The sequence below is a fragment of the Eulemur rufifrons genome, chromosome 6 (assembly GCF_041146395.1).
Source record: "Eulemur rufifrons isolate Redbay chromosome 6, OSU_ERuf_1, whole genome shotgun sequence".
NCBI classification, from domain to species: Eukaryota; Metazoa; Chordata; class Mammalia; order Primates; family Lemuridae; genus Eulemur; species Eulemur rufifrons.
Genome location: NC_090988.1, coordinates 31,846,345 through 31,866,838, shown reverse-complemented (window position 1 = coordinate 31,866,838; position 20,494 = coordinate 31,846,345). Strand labels below are relative to the sequence as shown.

The window sequence follows — 20,494 nt, the reverse complement described above, 5'->3', positions numbered from 1 at the left end:
CACATGGAGTTAAAATGACTGTAATGGTGATTGGCAATTTTGCCAATATGTTGAGGAATAATGATATAAATATGGATGGAAGGTTTTTAAGTCTGATTTTCCTGGTCCAGAAGAATTGAAATCAAGTCATCAAACATACTGTTTACATGATCTTATCTGCCTTAGGTTTACATGCTATTTTTCATGTTTATGTATTTTTTTTAAAAATTGAACTCTTGACAGTCCCTGAAACTTATTTGGGAAAAATGTAAAGCACTTTAATGGAATTTTTCCCATGATCTGTGGAAGAGTTTTTCAACAGATGGTTCAAATGGACAAAGCAATGAAAACATACACATTAAAAGCAGATCCTTAAGAAAAATAACTGAGTTCTCAGAAATGCTATAGACGATGTCAGGACGAGATATAAAGCAGCAGTTTCTTTTACTGACAAGATTTTAAGAGAACAGAAATTTATTAGGTGAACCTATACCAGAGGAAGGGTAATGACTCTTGGCAGGAATTAACTATTCATTTGAAACTTCAGCCCACTTTGATTTGAAAATCTCCCTCCTTGTAGGACAATTTCATCCAGGTACCAAAAGGCGATACTAATATTGTGATGCAAATAGGTATTCTACTATAAGTTAGGAGCACCTAGGTCCAAGGTGTGTACTTGCAGGGTAGGAATGACTTAAAAAATCATCCCACCTTCTCAGCAACTGGGCAGGGGGGCGGGGGGGAAGTACACCTTAATGAAATTGGAGCGATGAAATTGACAGGCCGGGAAGAGACAGGACTTTTCGTGGGGAAATGTGAAGTATAATCTAAACTAACGCTAGACAGTAGCACCTCCATTCAGGTTTCAAAATATTCAAACTTTAGGGAAAGTTAAAGTTGGTTTTTCTCCCAGACAGTTCTAGGGAGTGGGTGGAGAGGAAGACTGGTAAGGGAGGTATGCTGGGAGTTTGAGACCCTTTTGGGGAGCGGAGGACCCCGAAGCGACACAACCAGCTGGCCAGAACGGGGCGTCCGGGAGGGGACAGGGTTAACGCCCCGGTGAAGTCAGGAGCGCAATCGCGCCGCTGCAGCGCGGGTAGCCCCGGAGCCAAGTGCGGGCCGGCGGGTGGGGGCACGAGGGTAAATGGGCGAAGGGGCGGGGTGGGAGCGCGGCGATGGGGAGGAGGGTCTCCGAGCCTGGGCCCGATTTGCAAGTTCTCTGAGCCTGCGTCCGCCGAGGGGGAGGGTTTCCCCGGCCGTGCGAGAGTCGCTGCTGGGCGCTTCTGGCTCACAGCGCCAAGACTGTCAAGAGAGTTGGAGAGTGGAACTGCCGGAAGTGTGCGCGCCGGCAGAGAAACTTTCCTGCTCCGGCCGCGGCCCGGAGCCTCGCCACCCCAGCGCTCGGAGCGACGATGCGCCCCGATGACAACAACCTGAGCGGACCCGCGCCTCGGCCAGCCGCCCGCGCCTGCGCTCGCCTGGCCTCGGGGGAGGAAGACTGAGCCCGGCGCAGGCGGCGCGGCGCGCGGGGCCCGTTTCCTCTGCGCCGTCCCCTTGCGTCCCAGCGCGTTCCCCGCGATCGCGGGTCCCCAGCGCCGGCCGCGGTCGCCGGCTGCTCCCGCCCTGACCGCCGGCCCGGACGTGTCCCCGGCCGCCGCTGGCTGTGCCTGTGCCATGGGGCTGCCCACTCTGGAGTTCAGCGATTCCTACTTGGACAGCCCAGATTTCAGGGAGCGCCTGCAGTGTCACGAGATTGAGCTGGAGCGAACCAACAAGTTCATCAAAGAGCTCATTAAGGACGGCTCTCTGCTCATTGGGGCGCTGAGGAGTAAGTAGGGCTGGCGGGCAGAGGGCTTCGAGATCTGGAAAGTCACGGCGGGGTGCGGATCCGAGGGGTGGGATGGGGGAGTCGGAGCTTCTTTTGTTTGAATGGATTTGGGGACAAAAGCTGAAGAGCTCCCCTGCTGGTGGCCAACAAAGTTTGTTCTTAGATGTTCTTTACTTATTTACTTCCAGATCTACAGGGAAGGGAAAGTTCTCTATTGAACACTGGAGTTTATCCTGAGGAAAGTCCTTCAGAGTCATCTTTCTGTGCAACGCTCCTGGAAAGTGGGGACTGTTATTCTTTTCTGTACATTTATTGTGCCTAGTTTGAACACTAAAAAAGCCCTTAAGAAGGGATCAAGAGTTCCTCTTAAGGATAAAATTAAGCTGGTTTATTTAGTGGTATTCAAAGAAAATTATTAATTTCCTACGTACACCAGTGGCTCTTTATTGGGCACAGTCATTGAGTTGGCTTTTAAAAAAATATGCATTTGCAGTTTTGCAATTTTGTAAGATGATCGAAGACAGCATGGCACCTGCGGATTTTTAACTCTTTGCGAGTTTTCTGTGCCTCTTAATTTTTGGTTTGCATTGTGTATGGTGTTGGGTGTGTCACTGGTATGAAAGTTCAAAGGCTAAAGGACAATTAGAACTTCCAGTGATCTACAGCATGCAAAGAATACCCTTAGGTGCTTCTCCTACCTCCTTTCCCGTACACCTCCTAACCGAATTTTCTTTCCTCCCCTTTTCATTCTCCGGATCTTCACCCTCAATTACTAAGACCTAAAAGAGTATCTGAAACTCAAGAGTTTCACATACAGAGAATTGAGTGGGGAGACTAAATTCTATGGCTTAACTTGTTACCGTTCTCAGGACGTATTTGCATCTTTTAAAAAATGTATTTATTTTTCTTTTCTTCCTGTCTTCCTCCCTTCCTTTCTCCCTTCCTCCCTCCCTTCCTTCCTTCCTTCTTTCCTTCCTTCTTCCTCTCTTCTTTTTTCATCTGCAAAGAACGCTGTGAAAGTTATTTGCATCTTAATAGAGGCTTTTGCATGCTTTGGCTACTGAAATGAAGCCCTGGAATCTGTCCTCTTATGGCTGGGTGAATGAGGTATTTTCATAAGGTATAGAGGCCTTTGGGTGATCTAGTTATCCACAGGACATATATAGGGCAGCATCTTTGTCTATGTCAAGTGCAAGGTCAGCAACGTGATAGCGATGTATGTGTGCCAAAAACTGAGAAAACACTAGCATCTGATCTGTATTTCAAAATATATATTAATGGTGAAGATGGAGCTTAGCAAAATGTCCTGAAATTAACATGCTGCAAAATATATTTTAACCATCCCAAATACTAAAACATTTACTTAGCTGCTTGTGTTATTTAACTAGAGTAGAGAAATGTTTTATGCCCATATTCACTTAATTCCTGAGTTTGAGGCTAGTACTAATAATGGCATTTACCGTGATTTGTGTGTAAATGGTTTATCTGCAGTTTTCCACGTGTATATAGACAAATGTGAACTCTCCTTTCTTCTGGTTTGAAGATGCTGGTTGAGGTCTCAGGACGAACTTCTTTGCATCTTAGAGTGCATGATGCCTCTTCAAGAAGAGCTTCTGCATCTCAAAGTGCTCAATGCCAAGCCAGTTCTTGCTGGAGCTGCCAGATGTTGTACATTTTTCTCTCCACTTTGCTTGGGTCAACTTTAGTGTTTCAGAAGTTGAAAATACTAACATAGCTATGATAAATGCTCTGACATGTACATTATTTTAGGAGTGATATTACATACTTTATTATGATTCTTTTCTAGCCTTGTAAAAATCAGGTGATTCCCACCCTTACAGGTTTATTCTTCCATTCATAAGTGAAGAAATCTTGTAAGATCCTTGAAGATAAAAGCCCTGCATTATTAATTTGGTCTTATGCACGTAAATATACAATCTGCTGTCTTTCTTTTTCTTTTCTTTCTTTTTTTTTTTTTTTTTACTCTCTGACCCATGACAACCTACTGTCTTTCTAGGATTCTTCAGTTTGTGATTGAGAGTGTATTACTTTAACATTTGATTCTTACTTCTTTCATTGTGGAAGGGAAATGTTTTATTCCTTGGTGAAGGAATTCCTAACATCAGCTGCCAAATGGGAGAGATTTTAGAGCAAAGGTACCCTTGAAAGTCACATGATAGCACTGCTTTTTTCCTACCAAGCTACCTTCTGTCCTTTGGGGAGGATGCTCCGAGGACAGGCTGCAACTGCTTGGGTAGAAGAAGTGTGTCTAAAGGACTTGAAGCCTGCTTAGTTCTATCGCTGGCTGCCCCCACCCTGACCTCTGGCCCAGACATTCTGCCAGCCCCATGGCAGTGCTTGTGCCATGGGCCTGCACACTCTAGTAAGGGAGACCTCCTCCCCTAGTCCTGTCCCTCTTGCCTGTTCTTCCTTCCTGCCTGAGGAGGCCTTCACCTTCCCTAACTTTCTACCAATGATTTCAATAGCCATATCCATTATCCATTTTAGTTTTATTTTAGTTGTTTCCATTAATAATTAATAAATTCTTAATGTAACCTTGCTTAGCTGACTATCATCAGTGTATTTCTAAGCATCTGATATTATTTTTATCCTTGGTAACTTTTCTGGTGAAGGTTTTGGTATGCACTATCTTACTTAATACATGCTTGATTGTCCAATAAGAATCACACATGCTCCTTGATCTATGTCTCAAAATGTAGTTTCTTTGTGTTTTTTTTTTTTTTTTTTTTTTTTTTTTTTGAGACAGAGTCTCGCTTTGTTGCCCAGGCTAGAGTGAGTGCCGTGACATCAGCCTAGCTCACAGCAACCTCAAACTCCTGGGCTTAAGTGATCCTACTGCCTCAGCCTCCCAGGTAGCTGGGACTACAGGCATGCGCCACCATGCCCAGCTAATTTTTTCTATATATATTTTAGTTGGCTAGATAATTTCTTTCTATTTATAGTAGAGACGGGGTCTCGCTCTTGCTCAGGCTGGTCTCGAACTCCTGACCTTGAGCGATCCACCCGCCTCGGCCTCCCAGAGTGCTAGGATTACAGGCGTGAACCACCACGTCCGGCCTCTTTGTGTTTTTTTGAGACAGGATCTCACTCTGTCGCCCAGGCTAGAGTACAGTGGAATGATCATAGCTCATTACAACCTCCAAATCCTGGGTTCAAGCAATCCTGACTCAACCTCCCCAGTGACTAGGACTACAGGAGCATGCCACCATGCCCAGCTAATTAAAAAAAAAAATTTTTTTTTGTAGAGATGTGGGTCTTGCTATGTTGTCCAGGCTAGCCTTGAACTCTTGGCCTCAGGTGATCTTGCCATCTCTGCTTCCTAAAGTGCTGGGATTACAGGCGTGACCCTTGTGCCTGGCTAAGATGTACTTTCTTTAGTAGAAACTAAAGTATTTGGAAGGGTCTTTTCAGTTGAACTAGATGATTTCAATTGGACTAGATGATTTCACTTTTAAATAATATATGTAAGATACCATTTTAAAAAATGCATTATTTTTCATATTCATATCCATCATGAAAAAAAGATGCTAGTTAATTAAGTGTATGGACCTAGACTTGTGTTTGAATTTTGGTGTTGTCAAGTGCAGTGTTATAGTTGGCAAGTAAGTTTACTTCTCTGACACCTAATTTCCTGTAAAATAAGGAAAAATCTGTAGAAATCTAACTATTATGATTATTTGTTCATTTTTTTACATGCTGTATAGACATTTGATCAGTGATATTTAAGAATATTCTTGATACTGGGGAATTGAGTTTTAGTTCATGTTATATGACTCAAAATCTTCCCCCTTTTCATGGAATGTTATTCTTTGAACTTTGTTCTACAGGTGTCAGTCTTAAAATTTGGGCTGTGAATTAATGTTATTTTTGCTTATTTTTCTCCTTTTATGGATCATATCCAAAGAAACATTTCAAAATTGCTTTCTCGTATAATTTAGCCTTTACTTTTTCTTGTCTTTTTACTTTTGAATTCAAAGAATTATCTGTATTATAGAATGAACGAGAATACAGATCAAAAAAAGAAGACAGAGAGAAAAAGAATAGACAGAAATAGAACTGAAAATTGCTAAGAGAGTAGATTTTTAAGTGTTCTAACTATGCACACAAAGATAAGTATATTAGGTAATGCTTATATTAGCTTGCTTTAGCCATTCTACAGTGTATCAAATATACATAACATCATGTTATATTTATCAAAACACCAGCCCAGAGTGGTTGCTCATGCCTGTAATCCCAGCACTTTGGGAGGCCAAGGTAGAAAGATTGCTTCAGGCCAGGAGTTTGAGACCAGCCTGGGCAACATAGCAAGACCCCATTTCTACAGAAATTAAAAAGAAAATCATCTTGTGTACCATAAATATTTACACTTTTTATTTGTCAATTAAAAAATGAAAAAAATAGAATTATATTTTTTTGATTGGGTGTGGAGAGCGTTATCAACATTCTTTCTACACCCTGCCCTGCAGCATCTTGGCTGTCCCTCCTTTATGGTCTTCCTCTCATTACCTTAAACTAGAACTGGCCAGTTGTTTGGTCTGCCTTTGGGTACTGTTTCTAAACTTGTATGTTTAGAATTCTTTTTTTTTTTTTTTTGAGACAGAGTCTCTCTCTGTTGCCCGGGCTAGAGTGAGTGGCGTGGCGTCAGCCTAGCTCACAGCAACCTCAAACTCCTGGGTTTAAATGATCCTACTGCCTCAGCCTCCCGAGTAGCTGGGACTACAGGCATGCACCACCATGCCCGGCTAATTTTTTCTATATATATTTTAGTTGGCCAGATAATTTCTTTCTATTTTAGTAGAGACGGGGTCTTGTTCTTGCTCAGGCTGGTCTCGAACTCCTGACCTCCAGCAATCCTCCTGCCTCAGCCTCCCAGAGTGCTAGGATTACAGGCGTGAGCCACTGTGCCCGGCCATGTTTAGTATTCTTTTAAAGGAAAAAAAATATTAATGGCCTCTAGTATAGGTTTAATTATTTGTGATAGTTATATATACAAGCATGAAACTATAATTCTTATGCTTATAACATTCATACAATCTTAAAAGCAAATCAGTTTATAAAGTAAATATAATCAATATTGTGAGACTAATACAAAACTTGTCAACTGCTTGTAATTAATCTAATGGATGATGTGGCTTTGCTGAAAATAATTTCCTCTCACACAGAGACTGCTGATATCTTATGTGTTGTTGATTCATTTTCTTACTACTTTTCTTAGTTGAAACTACTATTCTTCAAAATACTCTCACCCTGGTGATGGCCTTTCCACTCTGACAAGCTTTATTTATTTATTGGTCATATTGCCTTGTCTGGAAGCAGTAGTTCCTGGCGCTAGTGACCATGGCATGAAAAAGGAGGGCACCGATCTGAATGGTTGGTTGCTTGCATGTTGCTGATGTAGAATATGCAGTTGATTAAGACATTAGCAAGAGGGAAACACACAATTTCTTAGAGGTATCTACCCTTAGTGTCCACAGACCTCAGTTTGAAGTCTGCTATGATACACTTATAATCTGGGGATTAAGTAGGTGTTTATGGTAAAAGAAAAACCCTAAGTGCAAAGACCACACTGAAATGTGAAGGGCCCCCACCTTCCATTTGCTGTGTTTCACAAACTCATCGTGTCCTTTTTTCACCCAGTTTGTCACCTTTAAGACAGTCTCTATTTTGTGTGTATGTTCAAGGCCCACTTTGTTACCAGAATTTTTGGTGGCACAGGGAAGGAATTAAATGAGGTGTGGGGGAGAAAGGCAAGTTTACAAAATTTGAAAGACTTCCATAGTTACTGCACTAGTTACTTGGTCATCCTTCAGCTTTTGGTGAGAACTGCTGTTGCGTTAGGCTATTTCTGGTTATTTAAATTTGCACCTAGGTTTTATTTAGTTTACGTGGAACTCCGTGTAGATTCTTGTTTGTGCTGCAAGAGTTCTTTATCCCATTGAGGTGGCTTTGCTAGTGTAGTGGGGCAGCCTAATCACAGGTGTGGATGTATAATTATTTCAGCCATTCATTTGGTTTTCATCATCATTAGAATTCCAGTTAAATGAGCAGAAGTAACTGCATCTTTCAAATGAACTGTAATTAATTTCAGGAACTGCTAGATGAGGAGGAATGTGGCACTTTAAGGCTCTGTTTCAGAGACATGTTAAGAGTAAAAGTAGTTATACTTGTGTTAATTTAAATGGGAGCCTTGGCGCTCGCTAGTCAGAGTGGAATTTAATCGCTGCCTGATTACTTCCATCTACCTCTCTTCTCAGGCTCCACATGAGATTCCTGGGTGCCCTTTATCAGTATCTTTATTTCTGCTGGGTTTCCTTTTTCAGCAGGTAGTAATTGAGGGGCTCCCTTAGGTTAGAAGGTCAGGGAATGGGAAGAGAAAACAGTTCCTGTCTAGTGGAGGAAGCTGGCTTAGCCATAACCACTGTGCACAGCACCTCCCATTACACTTACGAGCGAGGTACTTCAAGAGTGTGGCCAGCTCAGGTCACCCCTACACTGTAAGTCACCGAAAAACTGCCTTAACAAACATCCTTTCAGCTATTAACGTTTCTTAGAGTACACTGTTAATTGTGTTAATGATGATGCTTGAGCATTACTCAGATTATCAAAATAATAAAGCTTATATTTAGTAGTGCTTTGGTGTCAAGTGCCTTTTTTTTTTTAAAGTAATGCATATATTGAGAGTGGCATCTTTTCTCTAGATATATCACAGAAAAGATTAGATTAAAAATGTTAGAAATATTAGATTTAAAAAATCAGGACATTAAGCTGCATTCAGTTAATGTTCTGCAACAATTAAATATTTATTATAGACGGATAAGAAAAGGTTGAAGGAAAGGGGGATTGTTTAGTCTTGAATTGCTTTCACGAATATTGTTTCTTGCCAGAGCTGTGAATACCACCTGTTCTGGCCGGAGCCTTCCCTGCTGTCTGGATGGTTATTTCCGCTCATTTCAGCCTTCTAGGCGGGTGCCAGCCTCCCCCAGTCCCACCTGCCACCCACCATTTTCAGCTTGCAGCTCTGCCAATCTTTCCTTTTCCTCCAGCCTGCTGAACCTCTGCCCAGCGTCTAATAATCCTTGGAGTGTATCCCCAGTGGATCAGGTGCCATCATCCAAGGGCTGCTTCTTGCCGATTTTCATCCTGAAAATTAAAACCAGTTGCTGAGCACCTGGCTCTTCAGGGCACGGAAGCTGTGCTTCATCTTTTACAGCTGCCATATTCTGAGTCAGAATGGCTGATTTTTGTATAAGCGTAGCAACTTACATAATATTTGTTCATTTTAATGGCCCTTGAAGCAAAGGAAAAAAAGGAGCAGGATGATAAAAGGGCAGTCAATAGGGATGTAATTATTTTAACAGTTTTGTCTTTGGCTAGGTGAATTTAAATTTAAGCCTAGATATTTCTGGTAATGCGGATTCTTCTCTCTAGGATTAGATCTAACTGGAATATTTGGTTACTCAGAATACTCCATTCTTTATATCTGCAGTATTCGGATTCATTATCAAGAATCCAATTATAATACTAAAGAGAGTGTTATGGTGGAACACACATAGACAGTACTGTGCATAAGGACTGTGATTTGCTTCAGAAAAAGTGAATTGTGGAATAGTAAGGTACCTTCCAGCAGCTAATAATCTGCCAGTTTTCCCAGGCTTTTTTCTTTTTACAGAGATGCGAATGTATAAAAGAGGAAAAACAGGCCCTAATTTTAATTCTCCTAATGTAAGTTTTACATGGAACATGATGAGAAATGGCTCTCATAGGACTAATAATTAGCATTCTATAGATTATTTTCTATCAACTATCACAGATTTTTTAGTTCCAATTTTTAGATTCTATGGTAAAAGTCTTTATTTTTTCATTATTTTTTATTTATTTTTTTTTTAAGAGAAGGGTCTTGCTATGTTGCTCAGACTGGAATGCAGGTGGCCATTCCCACGCGTGATCATAGCTCACTGCAGCCTCGAAGTCCTGAGTTCAAGTGATCCTCTCACCTCAGTCTCCTGAGTAGCTGGCACTGCAGGTGCGCACCGCTGCACCTGGCTCTAAAAGTCCCTATTTTTAATTTTTTTTTTAAAATGCCAAAACATGGCATTTTTTATGTTGTTGGCTTATTTGATTTGGCTGATTCTTGCTCGTATACTAGAAAGCGTCTTGTAATTTGTGAAGGGCAGGGAACCATCTCCTGGGATGGTTCCCAATGTCAGGTGATATGAAAAAAAATGGGAAAAAATGCTGCCTGTATATAACCTTGCTACACTAATAGCACTCTCCCTGAATCTTGGTGTTACTCTGGGAAAAACTGGGTAGACATGGAATGCTATCTCTTCATTTGGAAGTTAGACACATTCCTCAATAGTGGAATTTTTATGATATTTCCTCACACAAATCTAAAAAGCCATGCCGCCTGCTAGTCTATGAAAGACATGCCGAATAGTGTTACCTCATGTGTAAACATATACTGGAGCTTATCCAAATGAAAGGCCCAGGTTCAGTTTTCTTTTTTGTACACAGGAAAAGGGATGATATAATTTAGAAAACTGGTATGTGTCTGTGTGTGGAGGGGAGTGATAAGCCACTAATAGGAATGAGTATTCTGTATAGTGTATTATCCCTTTTCAAATGGGAGCAGTGTAAATTGATTTTACTTTGCTGTTATGAGAATTTCTTCATTTATTTAATTTCCTTACTCTTTCAAATGTCTGAATGAAAGATATGCCCTCCTGGCCCCCCCCAAAAAGAGGAGGAGGTGGTGGTACAAGGCGACAGCAAGGGGTGGCAAATTAAAATTAGTTGTGAAAACAATTTAAATATTATGGTTTTGGAGCTTATATCAGACTTTGCGTTGTAGGAAAACGTTGCCCTGTGACCCCAGAGAATCAAAGGACTATGAGGCCAGCCTTCCAGCTGTTTTGAAAGTCAGTTGCAGAACATTTGAGGGAGATGGGTCCCATTAAAAATTGTCAGCTTAAGAGATAATAGATGTGACTTTTTAAGGGGCACACTTTTTGAAGAAGATTTGGGAAAGCTGTTTACCATGAAAAAATGATGTCAACCACGTAAGAGGTAAGAAGGGACTTCTCAAGGCAATCCTGGTTTTCCTTAGGGGCGACCCTTTCTAAGATTATCACTTACCTAGTCTCAGATCCATTGCTACACCTTTTTCTCAGTATGTGATGTTCCTCTTCCTTTCTCATTTTATTTCTTCTCTTTCTCCCTTCAATGTTGGTGGTGCACAAGAATTCCTCTTAGCCCTTTCACTGTTTGTTTTCCTTGTATGATAACATCTGCTCCCAGGGTCCCAGGCCTGACCTCATTTTCCTGAGCTCTGGGCCTGATTTTCACTAGCCTAGGAGATGTAACCACCCAGATGTGCTTCACACACTCTTAGGCTCAATCTGTCAATAACTATTAAAGAAGTTCTTCCTTCCCTTCCAGCTTGTTCTTTTTGTGTTCTCTTTTGTTCACTTGTATCCTCATTTACCTGGTCAGTTTATCAAGAGACACTGGAGTCCTTCTAAGTCTTCCCATTTTTTCATGCCACCAAGATCTTACCATTCTGTTAGCCCTACAATTCTATACGCCAAACTATCTTAACATTTGATTTTCTCTGACTTCATTAACACATTTAGTTTGTATACATAATAATTTTTTTTCTTAGCTTAAAATAACAGCAGTTTATTCTTTCACAATTTTTGAGGTCAGAAGTTTGAAATAAAGGTGTCAGCAGGGCCATGCCCTCTCTGAGGTCTCCAGGGAGGATCCTTCATTGCCTCTTCTACCTTCTGGTAGTTGCCGGCCACCCGAGGCATTCCTTGTCTTATAGATGTATCACTGCAATCTCTGCCTCTGTTGTCACATGGTGCTCTCCCTATGTGTCCCTGTTTATTATATAGGCGTACCTTGGAGATACTGCCTGGACAGCAATAAAGTGAATATCGCAATATTGTGAATATAGCGATAATGTGAGTCACACAAATTTTGGGGGGTTCCTAGTACATATGAAAGTTATGTTTACGTTATACTATAATCCATTAAGTGTGTGCTTCAGGAACAACTCTCCTCAGTCTGTGTTTTTCCTCTGCTCTCTCACCACAACAATCAACACAGAACACTGCTGTGACCAAATGTGGGGTTTTCCCCACACACCACACAACGGGCACCAGCTGGGCGTCTTCTATTTCCATTTGGAGACTGTCTACCTGGAGATACTATCAGGGCCTACAAGTTGGGGGTGCAGTCCTCAAGACTGACCCTTCCTTCCCACCAGGTGCAAGTCTGGGCCTCTGGAACTGCTGACCAAATAGCTTCAAATTGGGGTTCCCTTAACCCCGTGTTTAGGTTTATTAATTTGCTAGAGCAGCTCATAGAACTCAGGGAAACATTTACTTAATGATTAGCAGTTTATTACAAAGGATATCCTAAAGCAGACAAGTAAATGGCCAGATGCAGCGATACACAGGGTGAGATCTGGAAAGGTCCCGATTGTAGGAGCTTAGTCCTGTGGGGTGAGTGCGCCACCATCCCGGCATGCGGATTGGTGTTCACCTTCCTGTACGCCTGCACCTGTTCTGCTCCACCTGTTCCGCTCTCCAGAAGCTCTCAGAACCCTGCCCTCTTGGGTTTTTATGGACAACCATGTTGAAATGTGATTGGGCTTCAGGGTATGAGGCAGAACTCTCTCTGGAATGAGGCTCTTATGACCCCCAATCAGAAAGATGGGGGAAGATTAGAGTCCTGCCCTGGGCAGGTGAAAAGAGGGAAGGAGAAAGCCAGAGATTCTGTCCCCTGAGGCTGCTCTTAATGCACCCAACATTGTAACAAAAGACTCTAACAAGGCCTATGGGAGCTAATGAGCCAGGAACCCTGGATGAAAACCTACATATACATAATATTTGTGTGTGTATATGTGTATCTCATAACACCACAGTGTGCAATAGCATTATGTCTAAACAATGCATGTACCTTAATTGAAAAATGCTTTATTGCTGAAAAATGCTAGCCTTCAGTGAGTCATAATCTTTTTGCTGATGGTGGGTGTTGCCTGGATGTTTATGGCTGCTGACTGATGAGGGTGGTGGTTGCTTTCTTAGCTCATCTGTAAGAAGCAACTCCTTATCTGTTCAACTTTTTTCCTGGGATTGCAGCAAATTCTGTCACATCTTCAGGCTTTACTTCTAATTCTAGTTCTCTTGCTATTTCCATAGCATCTGCAGTTACTTCTTCCACTGAAGTCTTGAATTCTTCCAAATTCCTGTTAATGCTGATATTTTGAACTCCTCCTATGAACTACGAATGTTCTTAATGGCATCTAGAGTAGTGAATCTTTTCCAAAAGGTTTCAATTTACTTTGCCCAGATTTATCAGCAGAACCATTGTCTATGACAGCAATATCCTTATCAAATGTATTTCCTAAATACTAAGACTTGAAAATCCAAATTACTTCTTGATCCATGGGCTGCAGAGTGGATGTTGTGTTAGCAGGCAAGAAAACAACATTAAACTCCTTGGGTCTCTCCGTCAGAGCCCTTGGGCAACCAGGGGCATTGTCAATGAGTAGTAATATTTTGAAAAGAATCTTTTTTTCCTGAGCAGTAGATCTCAACAGTGGGCTTAAACTATTCAGTAAATTATCTGTAAACTGCCCCATCAGCCAGGATTTGTTGTTCCATGTATAGAGCACAGGCAGAGTAGATTTAGCAGAATTCTTAAAAGCCCTAGGATTTTTGGAATGGTAGATGAGCACTGGCTTTAATTTAGAGTCGCCAGCTGTTGTAGCCCCTAACAGCAGAGTCAGCCTGTCCTTTGAAGCTTTGAAGCCAGAACTTCTTTTCTCCAGCTATGAAAGTCCTAGATGGCATCTTCTTCCACTAGAAGGCTGTTTCATCTTCATTGAAAATCTTTTGTGTAGTGTAGCTACTTTCATCACTTATCTTAGCTCTATCTTCTGGATAACTTGCTGCAGCTTCTATATCAACACTTGCTGCTTCACCTTGCACTTTTCAGTTATGGGGATGACTTCTTTCCTTAAACCTCTTGAACCAACATCTGCTAACTTCAAAGTTTCCTTCTGCAGCTTCCTCACCTCTCTCAGCCCTCATAGAATTGAAAAAGTTAGGGCCTAGCTCTGTATTAGGCTTTGGCTTAAGGGAATGTTTTGGCTGGTTTGATCTTATATCCGGATCACTAAAAACTTTCTCCATATCAGCAATAAGGCTGTTTGCTTTTTTATCATTTGTGTATTTACTGGAGTGTCACTTTTAGTTTCCTACAAGAACTTTTTCTTTGCATTCCCAACTTGATTTACTGGTGTGGGAGGCCTACCTTTCGGCCTGTCTCAGCTTTTGGCATGCCTTTCTCACTAAGCATAATCATTTCTAGCTTTTGATTTAAAGTGAGAGACTCTTCCTTTTACTCAAACACTTGGAGGTCATTGTAGGGCTATTAACTGGCAAAATTTTTATATTGTTGTATGTCAGGGAATAGAGAGGCCCAAGGAGAAGGGGAGAGATGGGGGAATGGATGGTTGGTAGCGTAATCAGAACACACACACACACACACACACAGTCACACACATTTATTGATTAGGTTCACTGTCTTAGATAGGTGTGGTTCGTGGCATCCCCAAACCATTACAATAGCAACATTAAAAATCACTGATCATATATCATCTTAAAGGTATAATAATAATGAAAAAGTTTGAAATATTGTGAGAATTACCAAAATATGACACAGAGACACAAAGTGAGCACATGCTGTTGGAAAAATGGTGATTTGCTCAAAGCAGGGTTGTCTCAAACCTTCAATTTGTAAAAAGTATCTGTAAAGCACAATAAAAGGAGGTTTGCCTGTATTTTACTCAGTCTTTGGAATATCAACTTGTAGGTGCCAAGCATATTTGTATTCTAATCAGCTCTTACCACATTGTGGATGCTCAGTAACTGCTGAACTTCAACCAATTTACATTTTACTAAGAAGAGCTTGAGGTGGAGGAGGATTTTGAATGTCTGGAGTAAATGAGCCAGAGATGGGGACTACAGGTGTGCCCCTTACTATTGTGTTTAGCAGGCTTTTTGTGCACTGCACTGGTCTCTCACTGCTCACTCTTCGGACTGGTAAATCAAGGGGGTATCAGACAGCACCAGTTAGTAGAACTTTGTTCTAGTGTTGGCATTGCCATTAGCTAGTGTTATGAGTACAATGGCACAAGCTACTGGTCTCAGCAAAAATGGAATAACATTTGGCCTGTATTCGTTGTAGGATTTTTGTGGGGCTAATAGAAAAAATGCATAATAACATAAGCATTTTTAATTTGCTTTAGGCAGGATCATTGTAATTCCAATGATTTCAGCTTTTTTCAAGATTTAGCTTTAACAGATTCTTGTCATATTATCACATTCCCTGGAAATGAAAACTATTGAAATGGAAATGCTTTAATTGAATATTAAAGCATGGACCTGTTTGTTGCCCAAATTAAATCTACTTAGTAGGAAATGATTATAAGATGTGGCATGGTTTTAATTTGCCTTTAAAAAAAAGAACAAATAATTATCTATCTTGATTTGCGAACCAAGAAAGTATTAAGTTGGCATTTAGGGCTTCATGAACAGGGAGCATAGATTTCGAGACTTCATGGACATACCTGCTGATGCTTCAGTTCTGCTGGCTCAGGTCAGTGGTTTATAAAAATTATTTAAAATGATGATCACAACTTGCACTTCTCAGAATTGAAATCGATATTTGGATAATTTCACAAAATTTCACAAAATGAACAGGCCAAACTCTCCAGATGAGAGAACTTTTTTCCACATTGGTTTGTGCATTGAACACAGACAGTGGCTTAGAAAAGCACTTTCCTAGGTGTCGCTTATGCTGCACAGATGTTTTATAAAGGTAATATGTTGAAGGTGAGATAATCCTAGCCGCTATTGGTGAGAAAAGAAAATGATGAGATTGGTAGGCCATTCCTGGAGGGCTGGGGGCAGGGAATTACAGGGAATAAAGGACATCTGGTTAAGAATTGAAGCGGAAGGTTCAGTTGGCTCTGTGAGAGAAACTGAATTGGGCCTTTTTGCCAGTTGATTCAGGAAAGGTGGTCCGATTGACTTGGTGTCAGAATCACCAGGAGAGGGTATTTGGATGGGACCCTAAAGACAAAACAGATTATTTAAGAAAAAAAAAAAATTTCTTAGTGGATCTGTGAGCTTAAAGGGAGCTCAGGCCTGGGGCTGAGGGAAGTAGGGAACAATGGACAGGAAGTCTGGACTTTGGGGACAGCTTGGAAAGGGAAGCAAAGGCTGGAAAAGACCAGCCTCAGGGGGTAAAGAAAGAGAATACAGATCCTGAATAATCCTGACAAGGAAGATCAGTCAGCAGCAATGAGGGCGTCCAGGTTTGTCCAGTTTACACTCTCGGGTGCACGGGTGCACGGGTGCACGGGTGCACGGGTGCACGTCCTTTTCTCCGCAGTCTTCCTCCTTCCTCAGCCTGCTCTAATGGAAATTAGAATTCTGTGCATATTCATGGCGGATGTTTTGTGACACCCACTGATAAGGGATGAGAGAGGATGAAACCAGGATGCAGAAGCAAGGTGTCACTTGAAAGATACTCTCCCTTAGGTTATGGCTTGGACGTGTTTCTTGTTTGAGATTGTGCCTGGTACTTCTGTCAAGACATATGTTAGCTCAAGCTAATCCCAATTTATCCAAATAATCTGAACATTAAATCTGGCTAAAAGAAAAAGAGAGGGTTTGCTCTTTAGCTAAGCTTAGCGTTATCACTTACACATGTGCGGGGCTAATAACATTTCATCTTTAATCATGAGAACATTTTAATGTTAAGTAGGTTTCATTGAAGATTTAACATTAACAGTAGTCAGCCTGGTAGAGTACAAAAAGCCTCAGTTTTGGAGTCAGAGAAATGCTTTTTAGTTCTAATTGTGCCACTCATTAGCTACTTGACTGCGAGCACATCATCTGGCTGCTTTTGTGAATTTCCTCGTGCATAATATGGGAGTGATATTTACTTCATCTGCATATTTTGCAGATTAAATGAGATGACATATGTAAAGTATCTAGCACAATGTATGGTACTTGGTATTAAATGTTAATTTTCTCACCTTTCTCATCGCTAGCTAATGTTGAGACTAGGGGGCTAAATTAGACAAGAGTTATAAACAAAAAGCATATTTTATTCAAAAGAGGGTATGAGATGGCTTTTCGAAGCAGAATCGTTAGTTTACCTGGACAAATGCATTGTATTTAATGTTGATGTAAGAGCCCTGGACCCTGTGTCGTTGGTTGGTGTCATGAATGTGACTTACAGTGGGAGTAGCCAGTACTTCTATGAAATAGCTTAGCTCACTTTTTAAGGGCCTTCCTTATCTGAGATTTTATGATTTTGTAGATAACATGGTTTTCATCACATCTTATTTTGATGACTTGATTATTTGCCCGTTTCTCTCCCTAGACAGTTAGCTCCATAGGGGTAGACACCAAACATTTGGGACTCTGGAACTAGACACACGAAACATTTTTACTAAGTGTTCATTAAATGACTGAACTTAGAGGAAGTGGTGTCAAACTAATGTTTGGAGTTGCCAGAGTCTACAGGTTGTAATTAATCGCATAATACTAGAACCAATTCTGAAACTTTGTCTGTGAAGACAAACGTCATTGTGAAAAAAATTCTAGTATATTATGTAGACTATTTTACTTTTCATTTAACCTTCCATGTCCATGAGAACACACTTAAAAAATATAAATACAAGAATAGTATACAGCAGTCCCCCCTTGTCTGTGGCAGATAAGTTTGAAGACCCCCAGTCTAAAACTGAGGATAGTACCAAAACTGTTATATACTATGTTTTTTCATATTCATACACACCTATGATAAAGTTTAATTTATAAGTTAGGCACAGTAAGAGATTAACAACAATAATAATAAAATAGAATAATTATGAAAATATATTTAACAAAATTATGTGAATGTGGTCTCTCTCTTTCTCAAAATAGCTTACTGTACTCTACTCACCTTTCTTCTTGGGGTCTGTCAATCTGATAACTGAGATGGCTACTAAGTGACAAATGGGCAGGTAGCGTATATAGTGTGGATCCTCTGGACAAAGGCATGATGGGGTGGGATGGTCACAGATTTCATCACATTCCTCAGAATAGCATGAAATTTAAAACTTACAAAGTGTTTATTTCTGGAATTTTCCACCTAATATTTTTGGACCACAGTTGACTGTGGGTAATTGAAACTGCGGAAAGTGAAACTGCGGATAAAGGGAGACTACTGTACCATTTATACCGTTATGTGAAATATTTTCCTTGCTTCTGCATATTTTTATTATTAGCATAGTTATGGCTAAAAGCCCGCAGATTGAAGGTGGTACTTATGTGTAAGTAATTTAAAGCAGCCTACATAAGAAACGTAAGTGAAACCAGAATGGGTCACATTTTGAGTAGAGAAACATCTGCAGTCTGCTGTAGCCCACCAAAAGGAAATTGGATCACGTATCAGCTATGTGATCGAATCAGACTTTCATCTTTTAAAGAATTTTTCCTGCCTAGAGTATGCATGCATCTGTTATGCCAAAATGAAGCCTGTGGTATATACATTGTGATATGGGGTTTGGGGAGCCCCAGCATATTCTGGTATTGGACTTGGGAGCACAACTGTGGCATCTGCTGAACTTAAGTGGAAATCAGAAACAATTTTTAAAAGCACATTTTTAAAGCATATTCTGTCTCACACATTGCTTCTTTTTCTTAACATGGACAGCTTATGTCAGTTCTTGCATAGTTCTTTTTTGGGTCCTAAATTATTGATTTTTATTGAATTATAAATCACTTTATTTTTTATATGTTACAAACATTCTACTTTTTAAAAGAGTTTCTCATTAGAGAGGAGAAACTAGTCCTTTAGGGTACCTTTAGGCTTTAGGCTTTTTATGTGCAGTTTTGTTCACCCCTGATGCTCCACTGCCCCTCAGATCATACATGTGCACACACATGTGTGCATTAACATCCCAGATTCCTCGAAATTATGGTCTATGTCTCCTTCTTTATGTTTAGTGCTTGGCCAGGTACATATTTGTTTCCAGGTAACTGTTGAATAAATGGTTATGTTGAGTTTGTAAAAATTTAACATTGAGGTATTCCAAAGATTAGGACTGTAGTGACCAGCTGTCAAATCGAAAGCACACTCTGGTCATTATTTATTGGACTGTTGTGTATCTGACCCTGTTGGCCACTCCTTGTTAACTGAAGCTTCTTGACTCTTGGCTTCTGTGGAGCCATATTCTCTTACCAATCTTTTCATGAACTTTCCAACTTTTTCTTGTTAGTTTTTCATAGTTCTTTTACTTCTTCCTTCTTTTTTAAATTTTTTTTTAATTTTCATTTTTTTATTTCAGCGTATTATGGGGGTACAAAAGTTTAGGTTATGTATATTGCCCATGCCCCCCACCCCCCCAAGTCAGAGCTTCTCTTCCTTCTTCTTGAATGTAAGGGTTCATATCATCCAGTGAGAACCTTTGCTCAATAAACTTAAATTGATGATAAATGTTCATTCACAACCAAATGATTAGTATCTATGAAATAAACAGAGGAAGAAGGATGTTAGGAAGCCAGTGGATATCTGGGCACTAGACACAGGACAGTTGATTAGCCAAAGGATAAAAACAGCTGTCAACCTATGAAAGATAATCACTTTTACCAGGAGTCAAAGAAATGCAAATGAATATGAGAGTATGGTATCCGTTTTTCATCTAATTAATTAGGTAAAAGATTTTAAAATAATGTCTTTGCTGATTAAAGGTGTACTAAGGCTCTAACTTTCACTATGCTGCTGATGGTATTGTAAATTAGTAATATGTTTCAAGAACCTCAAAGGGTTTTTACTCACTGATTTAGTGATCCCAGTTGTGGTCCTCTCGATACAGCAGGTTGTATTGATTGCCTACCCAGCAGCCTTGCCCTTTCGTCCTTTCTATAGGAACCCTGAGTCTTTTCTAGAACACATTCTACCAGGTCAGGACTAAGTCTTGATTAGTTGAGTCACTCATGGTAATGTATTTTCCCCTTGCCAGCAACCCAGTTCTAACTGGGTAAAGGACATCAACTGTTGATCTCTCAAGTTTAAATATCCCACCGCACCCCTGTGAGTTTGTTGCAGTACTATGTGCAGTTTGGGGACTGTGGTCTTAACCGATGTAAATAATTAAAACTTATAATAGAAAATAATTAGAAATCACTTAAGTAATTGCTGGTAAAATTTACCAAATTAGTTATCTAGTTAATTAAACATAACTCTTATGATATGAATCTATGTTAGAGAAAAGCAAGTTACAGAATTGTTTACATACTATTGTCATTATATGAAGAAAAAACTTAGTAAATTATACTAAAAAGAAATACTTTGTACCAGGGTAGAGATATTAGATTTTTCCCTTTTTTTTCTCCCCAGTGGGGTAAATGATAGTGGTGAGAGGCCTGTTGTTTGCCCTTGTATCAGGGCTTTGCATGTGTAATTATCCGGTGAGCATACTGCTTTTTAGTGTGTGTTTGTGGGGAAGGTGGTTAGAGTAGGAGGCCATGAGTTCTGAAGCTCTAGCAAATTACTCAGAGTTGATCAGGTAGAAGCTGGGATAAATACTGTCTT

The 20,494-nt window shown here is 40.4% G+C and overlaps 1 protein-coding gene across 1 annotated transcript in view; it reads left to right on the top strand.

The window, feature by feature from the left end:
- The first annotated feature begins 1,167 nt into the window (after nt 1-1,167).
- ARHGAP42 (Rho GTPase activating protein 42) overlaps nt 1,168-20,494 on the top strand; it is a 266,391-nt gene continuing 247,064 nt past the window's right edge. The window contains exon 1 of the mRNA XM_069469030.1: nt 1,168-1,807. Within this exon, the coding sequence (XP_069325131.1) occupies nt 1,654-1,807 (154 nt within the window). The 5' untranslated portion in view covers nt 1,168-1,653. The remainder of the gene's footprint in view (nt 1,808-20,494) is intronic.